Source organism: Camelina sativa, chromosome 12 (assembly GCF_000633955.1).
Source record: "Camelina sativa cultivar DH55 chromosome 12, Cs, whole genome shotgun sequence".
Taxonomy (NCBI): Eukaryota; Viridiplantae; Streptophyta; class Magnoliopsida; order Brassicales; family Brassicaceae; genus Camelina; species Camelina sativa.
The window spans coordinates 21,106,053-21,116,137 of record NC_025696.1 but is presented as its reverse complement, the minus strand read 5'-3'; the positions used below and the strand labels follow the sequence as shown (position 1 = coordinate 21,116,137).

Sequence of the window (10,085 nt, the reverse complement as noted above, 5' to 3'; positions counted from 1 at the left end):
GGTTTAGCAATATTGTTGATGAATGTGTGTAATGATGAGAATGAGGTGTTTAAATATGGTTGAAGCAAAAATTATGATTATATGCTAGATTGAATATTATGTGAAGCAGTTATGCTTGTTGGATGTATGTCAAAAATATGGAGTCTGATTCTATGCTATGCATTGATTGTTGAATGTGATTAGAATGTCGTCATTGTGTTCACCCTTTTATCTTTTCCCTCAGGTTAAAAGCTTTATGAGACGTGGAACAAGTTTTATGATTGAAGAGTTTTATTTTAAAGAAAAAAGCTTTTTGGCGGGACCATTTAAATAACACCTTGTATTGGTCGATAAGGCGGGACGGGTGTTACAATTTTGGTATCAAAGCCTAGGTTAAGGCCACTCCGGTTCCGACCCGGAGTGATGTGATAGTGGGAACGGAGCCTAGCCAAGACCACCGAGACGCGCGGAGCGATCCCAAGACACCGAACCAGGACGCACCGGCCACGAACAAATCGCCTCAGTTGAACGCTGCCAAGGCTTCGAAGGAACTCACCGGAGTCATAGCGAGCCCAAGGAGCCCCGGCCAAGATGCCCAAGACAACTTAGGACCGCCGAACCTGACCAAAGCTCGGAGCCAATATGCGTTACAGGAAGCCAAAGGCGCAAGTCAACGGTGCGGCCAAAATATCATCAGCCCCGGAACAGCTCCTCGTATGATCAGTTGCCCTTCAGACAACGTCCCAAGGAGAACTCGAATACTCGGTCCGATCGATCTTCACTCTTACCCAAGAGTGAAGACAACAAAGTCGCCAAAGCAAGGAAGTGTACTCTTTCCCCTACTCCGGGTTTTTCTCATTGGGTTTACCGGAGAGGTTTTAACGAGGCATGGAGCTTGGTGCACAACGCCTAAAGGCTAAGTTGCTTCATGCGCAAGGCCAAGGCGGTTATCTCTCTTTCCTCTTTTATTTTGGTTTAAATTTGAACATTGGGGAATATTCCTCTCGTGATGCTTTTACTTATTGACGTTGAGAGAGTTTGTGGCTAGCGCGTTAGTCAAAAGGTGGCGACGTGTTCTCATTGCAAACAGAACACGTCAAAGGACGATGTGCGGATCAAGATGAATCCGCGTGTCCTTAAGCCCCTACCTAGACCTAACTATTTAAACTCCTCTTATGCCCTTGTTCCTCCTTTAGACTTGAATGAAAATAAAACTTTTCTCAAGAGAGATTCTTAACTTGTATCCATCCTCTCATTAGTCCAATCCGGGATTGTCTAAGTGAGAGAACCCTAGCAAGACTCGAACCGGGTTCGATCTTGTTAGCGACCGTATCAAGAAAAGAACCAACTCTCTTGTGTCGTCATTCAATCCACTCTCGTCTCCCCTCGCTTCACTTCCATCTTTTCCCCTTCGCAACCTCGAGTTCTCTTCCACAAGATCTCGAGTTCTCCATCGAACCATCTCAACTCGACTCCATCATCGTTTCCATCGCAACCGACCGTTTGTTCGTTCCCACATCCGTACCATCCGATCAACCAGTTCGTGGCTTCTCGACCGTATTCCCAAACGGCTCGTTTGAATCACTTCAAACTCCATTTTCCTCGTTTGTTTCTCGCCTAGATCCAAAGTCAAGAACCTTTGCCGAGGAAAGTTCTACCATTCGAAAGTTGACCGAGAGCTCAAGCCGCGACCGTACCACGACCGTACCGTAACCGCGTCTCCGGATCACATCACGGAGGGTCAGATTTTAAAAATCGTTTTCAAAAAAAATAAACAAAACAAAAAGTGTTGATTGATTGATTGTTATGTGCTTATGTTAAGTGAGTTGATTGATTGTGTTTGAATTGTGTTGATTACTTTTAAACGTTATTCCTACTGCGGAAGTGAAAGTAAGAATAGTGTTTGTACTAAGGTGGTTAAGTTAGAAGTTCTGCTAAATCATTCGAGTGACTTGAAGGAAACGAGATTGCATGTTGTATTATTAAGATGCTTGGAAAGCTCGCTATGAATTCGAGGACGAATTCATTATAAGAGGGGGAGAATTGTAACATCCTCAATTTCATGTAATTGGGCCGGTCTGTTTTTCTACCCATGTTAAAGCCCATTAGTCTTGAATCTAGTAAACGACAAAGGGTTTTGGGTGTTTGTGTGTATGTTCGTTTTTATCTCCATGGCCGCACAAAGGAGAATTAAAAACCTTAAGAGCCTATGACGTGAAAGAGAGTAAGGGAGAGCACGAGATCATAACAAAAGGATAGAGAAAAAGGAAGAAGACAATATGGAGCCGAGAGATGGAACTGGAAGAAGAGATAGAAAAGGGAGAGAAAGGGGGAAGAGGAGAGAACGGTAGTCGTGAAGGAGAGGGGAGAACGAGACGTTGCGACGGTGGTGGAGAACACGGGTGGGGTCTGTTTATTTATGTCATGTACGTGGAAAGCCTTGATGTTGGTGGAGGAGCAAAGTCGGAGTAGATCGAAGGTGAAGAAGAGAAGAACAACAAAAAGTAAGAAAAGCAAATAAGAAAGAGGGAGAAGGGAGGGAAAACAGTTTGGAGGAGGCATATTTGGAGGTTCGTCGGCGCCGGAGGTAACATCGGTTTAGGAAACTGAAAACACCGGCGTGATCACCATCAAGCCACAAGCTCGTATCAACTGACGGAAGTCCGATCGGAGTTATATTCAAGAAGTTATGTTTGTTGCTTCTGCGCAAGAAATATCTGTAACTGTCCGAACCTGCAACCCTAGAAATCGGATTCAAGGTTGTCTCCTTGGAACAGCGCTTGGTAGTCCAAAACTTACCTGCTCGAGCTGAGAATTGGTGGGGAGCTTCACGGTACTACTGGCTACAGATTCAACGGTGGGATTGTGATTTTAACGGTTAGTTGTGGTTTTACACGTGTGTTTATGAGGCTCATTTGTATAGAATAAATGGTGACATCATCTGTTTGGTTTGGCAACGAGGTTGGATGGAGCTGGTGTTCTTTAATATTGGGTTTGACATGGAAAAGGAGAAATGAGTTTCAACATTTAAGTGGCAAAGGTGAGGGTGGTAATCGCGGAAACACAATGATTATTTTCTAAGCATGTTCTTTATGAATTGCTTGTATAGGCTTAGAAACTATATGATTGGATATGTCTATTGTTTGATATTGCGTGATATGATTATAATGTATGATGATATGGTATGATGACATGGTATGATGACATGGTATGATGCATGATAGAATGAGTTGATGTGTAACATGATAATTGTTGAATGATGATATGAAATGAGATTATGTGATGGGGGCGTGAACATGAGATTTGTTTCGCGTCTCGTGAGGGTGCGAACATGAGGTTTGTTTTGTGACTCATGATGGGCAAACCTGAGATTGGTTTTGTACCTGGTAATTGGACGAACATGAGATTTGTTTCGTACCTAGAGATTGGACGAACATGAGATTTGTTTCGTGCCATGCTAAGTTGATGAGATTTCGGTTTAGCGATGTTGATGAATGTGTGTATCGATGAATGTGTTGGTGTTTAAATATGGTTTAAATGATATTATGATTATATGCTAGATTGAATATTATGTGAAGCCGTTATGCTTGTTGAATGTATATCAAAAATGTGGAGTCTGATTCTATGCTATACATTGATTGTTGTATGTGATTAGAATATCGTCATTGTGTTCACCCTTTTATCTTTTCCCTCGGGTTAAAAGCTTTATGAGACGTGGAACAAGTTTTATGATTGAAGAGTTTTATTTTAAAGAAAAAAGCTTTTTGACGGGACCATTTGAATAACATGTTGTCTTGGCCAATAAGGCGGGACGGGTGTTACATACGGGATATCACAGAAGGATACTATCTGGCTATTCCTTCGACTGATTGCTCGCATCGGAAATTAGGTTCTCTAGCTTGGTGGTCTTAAGAATGGTTCGGGGGGTGCTGCGAACACTTAGAGATACAGGTAGAATTGGTTGCGGCTCTGAAATATTTTCACAACCATATTTTGGTCTACAAAAATAATTAAAATATAGATTCCTAGTGACAGAAAAAAAAAAAAAATTATAGCAAAAGATATATATTTTGCTAACATGTAATTGCTACAAAGAGATGAATAAAAAAAATGTACAGCAAAGGAGAAACCGCTGATTCAGAAAGAGTGTTTACCTACAGTAGCCTCCATCTCTCACCGTCACTGATGACTGTATCCTCATCGACCTTCTTCTCCAACTAAACTTAACTATGATCATCAAAACTTTGGCTCATCGCATCGTTTTCCCCAACTTCTCATCAAACTTCTCTTCTCATCACCTCCTCAGACTCTCACTCTCCGATAATCGGAAATTCTCAGTGATGGCCGGAGCTGGCGGCGATGACTTCGTTAAAGGAAACGTTTTTCCTAATGGCGTCGCTCTCATCACTCTCGATCGAACCAAAGCTCTCAACGCCATGAATCTTGGTAAAACAAATAGTTGCAAATACTCTCTTCTCTCTCTTTATATGATTGCTTCATCTCCCCAATTTGGTGAATCAGACTCAATTTTGAGAAATCTTCTTATCAACTTGTTGGAATTGGATTTTGGGGGATCACAGAGTTGCTCAATTTGGTTATGATATTTACAGATATGGATATAAAGTATAAAAGCGTTCTTGACGAATGGGAATCTGATCCTAGAGTCAAATGTGTTATCGTCGAAGGCAGCACTCCTCGAGCCTTTTGTGCAGGTGATTGCTCTACTTTCTGTTAAACTGTTTCATGTAGATGAAGCTATGTGGCATTTGACCACGTTATGGGATCTATGAATGGTGTTGCAGGGATGGATATTAAAGGAGTCGCTGCAGAAATCCAAAAGGACAAAAGCACACCTCTTGTGCAAAAGGTTTCTGAATAATCATGCAAAACATACTTTGTCTTTAAATATATAAGATGCTAGAACTATGCAATATGGTTATTTTTGTTGGTTATCTCCGGGTTGTGTTTGTTGCGATGGGTAAAGTTTGCATCATAGGAGCCGTCTTTAGATAAGGAAAATAACCATATTAACTTAGTTTAACTGCTTGTGAAGCAGATAATAACCTTACAGCAACTGTCAGATTTAATCCTGGTTTGCTTGTTACTTTCTGTCATTACTCATCACCATATAAGATATTAGACACGAAAATGAAATTATGTGGTGTTATCTCGATACTTCAGGTCATGCTTTAGAAAATAACAATACTCTCATTGTCATTAAGCACCTTGTATTACAGAACTAGCTCATTTCTGAAGAGCACTTAACTTTGATTCTTATAACTGAATATAATGAAGTAAATTGTGTACTAATTTGATCAACAGGTATGTCTGTGGTACTCTCTTGGATGTTGTTCTTTAGATTTTCTTACGTTTGGCCCTTCTTTGAGTAGTACCCTCCAAATTCTTAGCATATGTTAACCTCCAGAACGTTGATTTTTTTGAACTTTGAAATTTGACTTCCTTAGGTATTTACAGCAGAATATACCCTGATATGCGCTATTGCTGGGTACAAAAAGCCATATATCTCATTGATGGATGGTATAACAATGGGATTTGGCCTAGGTCTCTCTGGACACGGTCGCTACCGTGTGATAACAGAGGTACTAAAGAGCAAATACTTGTTCTGCGCTTCTTGTGTATGTAAATAACTGGAATTACTTTCTTGACTCTTTTCATATTTTGTTTCCATTCCAGAGGACAGTTCTTGCCATGCCAGAAAATGGAATTGGCTTGTTCCCAGATGTCGGGTTTTCATATATAGCAGCTCACAGTCCTGGAGGAGGATCTGTTGGTATGTTCATACTCGAATTCCTTACACTGCCTATATAGTTTTAAGGTGCTATATTTAAAGGAAATAAGGAAATTGTCAACGCCAGTTAAAGGTCATTCCTAGTTGATTAGTGAAAAATGGTTATTGTTCCGTTAAATCCTTCTAAGTTTGTATAGAGTGGAATTCATATAGATGGAAGCCTGTTTATAGTGAAAGCAAAGGTTCCTGTGGTATATTGCTCAGTGCAACTTTTCTGGCATAAATGTCTACAGGTGCTTATCTTGGTTTGACTGGAAAAAGGATCTCCACACCATCAGATGCACTGTTCGTTGGTCTTGGGACGCATTATGTACCATCTGAAAAGCTAACTTCATTAAAGGAAGCCATTTTGTCAGCTAACCTGTACGGCCTTTCTCGACCTCCTTTCTTATCTTTCTTTCAAAACGAAATATTTTTCTCTATTTTAGAACTAATACAATCCATAATGCAGTTCTGAGGATCCTGATCAAGACATCCAAGCAACTTTATCAAAATATAGCGGCAATCCTGAATCTGAGGCCACCCTCAAATTGCTTTTGCCTCAAATAGAGTCAGCCTTTAGCTCAAATAAGTCTGTCAAGGAAACAATAGAAGAGCTCAAAAAGTACCAGCAAAGCAATGAGCCTTCAGGTATGATTTTCCATGGGAATTGTAATGCTCATAGAGCCTTACTGTTACCATTCAAACCGTTTTAAGTTATAGTTTAAGATTATAGACGAAACTAAGATCGCTGCCTTTTACCTTTGTGAATACTGGAAAATGTCTGGATACAGTTGTAGAATGGGCTAATGAGGCACTCAAAGGTTTGGAAAAAGGAGCACCGTTTTCTCTTTACCTAACACAGAAGTACTTTGCCAATGTTGCATGTGCCAAGGGTAAAACTGTGAACGAATTAACAACAGTGAGTTTCAATTCATAAATTCCGTTATTTTTCTCTCCACTAAGACGAATTTTAACCTCCCATATTAATTTCCTTTGTGAAGCTTAATGGTGTGATGAAAACTGAGTATCGCATTGCACTAAGATCTGCCTTGCGTTGTGATTTTGCTGAAGGCGTTAGAGCAGTTTTGATTGACAAGGATCAGGTTTGTTCATTGCCACTCAATTTTTTCTCTGTTTGATTCATCTTGTGCTCAGCTTCATCTATCTGTTCTTTTAATCACTCAGTTGATCATCTTAAATGTCTTTGTTGTGACCGGGCATATGAGTTTGTTATCTGCATCGACCTATGCTGCTTTAATGCCAAAGTTTTGTTAATATCAAGGCTCAAGTCAATCAAAACTGATTTGCTCTGTGAAAACTCTTTTGCAGAACCCAAAATGGAACCCGGCAAGCATTGAAGAAGTAGACGAAAACGAGGTGGAAGCTCTGTTTAAACCATTAAGTCCAGAAGTGGAAGAGTTAAAAGTTTGATTCTCATTTTATTTTACTCTGTTTTAAGTGTGTAGACAAAGTATTCTATGAATAAACAAATCTTTTAGCCATGATGTTGAAGAAGCTTGTTACTGTAAAAACTATTCAATAAATTGGAAACCTTCTTTTCACAGAAATTCTTCTCGGGCAGTTGATAAATTATCTTTAAAAACATGAGCCATTGTATTACAGAGGATGGAAACGTGAGAACATTGAAGAAACAAAAGCAAAAGATGAAATCAAGAAGCAGAGTTGTCGTATGTCGATCCGACGTGGTGGATAACGAATCCATAGATTTTGCGCTTCAGCCGCTCGATCTTGGCTGTTAGAGCCATTGTCGTGATCTGGTTTTCTTGGTTCGACACGACCCGGTCCAACCACTCGTTAACTTGTTTCAGCTGAGACAGAACAGCAGCTATGGAACTACTATCTAAAGATCGCTTTGCTGTGTTTTTGTTGTCTAACGACTCTTCCACGAACCTAATGAACCACATCTGCATTTCCGATTGTAGGTTCACTGCGAATTTAGCCGTTTCCTTCAAGCCATCTATGTCTGTCCACATCCCAACAATATTGTCTGAAATACCAACAAATGCTAATTACTAAACTTAGAACTCTGCATTTGATATGTAAAGCCATTTTGATATGGAACTTCGTTTTTTCAGTGTAAAGAACAAACCTGTCTTGACAGAGGGTGGTCGGGGGGAGAGACGAGTAGGCATTGATTTCTTCAGAGACAATGGTGATTCGTGGCTGTTCTGGTTGTTCACTAGTGAGACCACACTGAGGTTAGTAGCTAACGCAGCTTCAACCCAAAGAGAGATTGGGTTTTGTTGATCAGACGACGAGCTGAAACTGTTTTCTGAGGCTATCTTACTGTATTTCACGACATCTTCATAGATTGTCAAAAACTGGTTGATGATTTGCAAAGGATTCCCCACCTTGGAGGCTAAAGAAAGTTCCGAGAATTTACTGAAACATCCACCAAAAGATAAGGTATCAAAGACGGTACGAAAGTGTAATAAGATTGTATGCCAACATTTAGGATGGTGTAACTGTATACCTTAAACATCTTATGATGCACTCGTTGGCATTTGCTTCTTCCAACGCCCGAGCTGCAGCTTTAGCAGCAAAGTCTCTTCTTTGCATAGCTTCCTGGAGTAATCAATTTACAATCGATCACTCTAGTGTTATAATCTAATGCAGCTCAATAACGTGAAAAGACAGCCTTCATACCTTTCCAAGTTTTGCAAGTTCCTCTGAGATGCTATCCAATGGAACACTACCATCAGTCCATTTACGTTCATAATAAGTGATCCCAACTCCTCCAAAGGCTGAGACTTCTTCTAGTATACTAGTCTCTGATGAGCACGACTTGGCTTTCTCTTCACACGCTGAAGATGAAGAATCACTCTTCCGCCTATTCGCATCACTGAGCCGGCTCGACATAGCAGCCTAAAACAATTATACAATACCAATATCAGTCCATCACACATAAGAAATCATTTAAATAAACACACAAATTTGTTCATCCAATTAAACAAAGTTTTTTGTTACCTGAGTACGCAAAATTGCTTGATGATCAGGCTTATTCTTAACACAACTCTTCTCCTTGTGCTCAACTTGAGCATTTCCATCAGCAGCTAACAGTTCATCCCAATTCTTCCGATTCTTAGCCGAAGAACCACAGGCTAAAGCCTCTGAAGCTTTGCAGATTCCAGCAGCCATCGCCGCCATCTTCTTCTTCCCTGAAGAATCTACCATAGGAGACATTTTCAAACCCNATCATTTAAATAAACACACAAATTTGTTCATCCAATTAAACAAAGTTTTTTGTTACCTGAGTACGCAAAATTGCTTGATGATCAGGCTTATTCTTAACACAACTCTTCTCCTTGTGCTCAACTTGAGCATTTCCATCAGCAGCTAACAGTTCATCCCAATTCTTCCGATTCTTAGCCGAAGAACCACAGGCTAAAGCCTCTGAAGCTTTGCAGATTCCAGCAGCCATCGCCGCCATCTTCTTCTTCCCTGAAGAATCTACCATAGGAGACATCTTCAAACCAGTAGAAAGCCTACGTCCAGGTGAGATCGACATTCTTCTTCCACTAGGCGATGGATTCATCTTCCTCCCATTAGGTGACGGTTGCCTATACCTAGACGGCACAACAATCGCTGGCTCTCTTGCAACTCTTCTCTGCTCCTCACGCGCTGCAGCAAGACTCGGCACCACACATTTCGACGGCACCGGAGAAGCAGATCTCCTCCCTTTACCAGAAACAGCCGGCGACGGATCTCTCTCCACCACGGCCGCCGTCGTCACACCACCGGAGCTATTCTTCTTCATCGATGAGACTGACCGTTTTGACGATGCTGGTGACGAGAACCTCTGCGGCGTCGTTTTCTGTTTTCGAATTTCGTTTTGGTTCACCGGAGCAAGGGCTTCCCTTTTAGGAACATTTCCGTCTCCGCCGCCGCCGTTGTTATCGTTGGATCGTCTATTGTTTAAGTAAACAGCGATGGGATCAAGAGAGTACTCGGAGTCAGAAACTGGTTGTATCACGAAATCTCGTTTGGATCCGTTACATACACGTGCGATTAACGGCTCCGGAGATCCGACGAAGGCGTGACGGCCAGCGACAGGGCGGATTCCGGCGGCACGCGGGACTGGAGTCGCGAACTCTAGCCGTTCTAGGTAGATAAATTGACCTAGCTGGAGACGGTTAGTGAGGATTAGATCTGTGTCTCGTTCAGAGAGAGACACATAAGTGGAGTTTAAAGAATCTGAAATTTGAACAAAGAACCCTTGATTGGGCCATAAATCGGAGCCGGCGAGAGCTGGAACGATTCCGGTGACTTGTAGTGTGGCGGATCTGTGGTCTCC

At 41.3% G+C, this 10,085-nt stretch overlaps 2 protein-coding genes across 2 annotated transcripts in view; one reads left to right on the top strand and one right to left on the bottom strand.

Annotated features, from left to right (window-relative positions):
• Positions 4,099–7,336, top strand: LOC104732382 (3-hydroxyisobutyryl-CoA hydrolase-like protein 3, mitochondrial). The gene is made up of 10 exons (XM_010451914.2): positions 4,099–4,425; positions 4,590–4,691; positions 4,782–4,846; positions 5,445–5,579; positions 5,674–5,770; positions 6,022–6,151; positions 6,240–6,418; positions 6,562–6,689; positions 6,772–6,873; positions 7,100–7,336. Exons 1-10 carry the CDS (start codon positions 4,209–4,211, stop codon positions 7,199–7,201), a joined length of 1,257 nt encoding a protein of 418 aa, XP_010450216.1. The 5' UTR covers positions 4,099–4,208; the 3' UTR covers positions 7,202–7,336.
• The window catches only part of LOC104732383, a 3,919-nt gene continuing 1,260 nt past the window's right edge, over positions 7,427–10,085 (bottom strand). The window contains exons 2-6 of the mRNA XM_019234243.1: positions 9,042–10,074; positions 8,438–8,656; positions 8,265–8,356; positions 7,881–8,173; positions 7,427–7,778 (exon numbers count right to left, since the gene is read on the bottom strand). Coding sequence (XP_019089788.1) covers positions 7,441–7,778; positions 7,881–8,173; positions 8,265–8,356; positions 8,438–8,656; positions 9,042–10,074 — 1,975 coding nt within the window. The 3' untranslated portion in view covers positions 7,427–7,440. The remainder of the gene's footprint in view (positions 7,779–7,880; positions 8,174–8,264; positions 8,357–8,437; positions 8,657–9,041; positions 10,075–10,085) is intronic.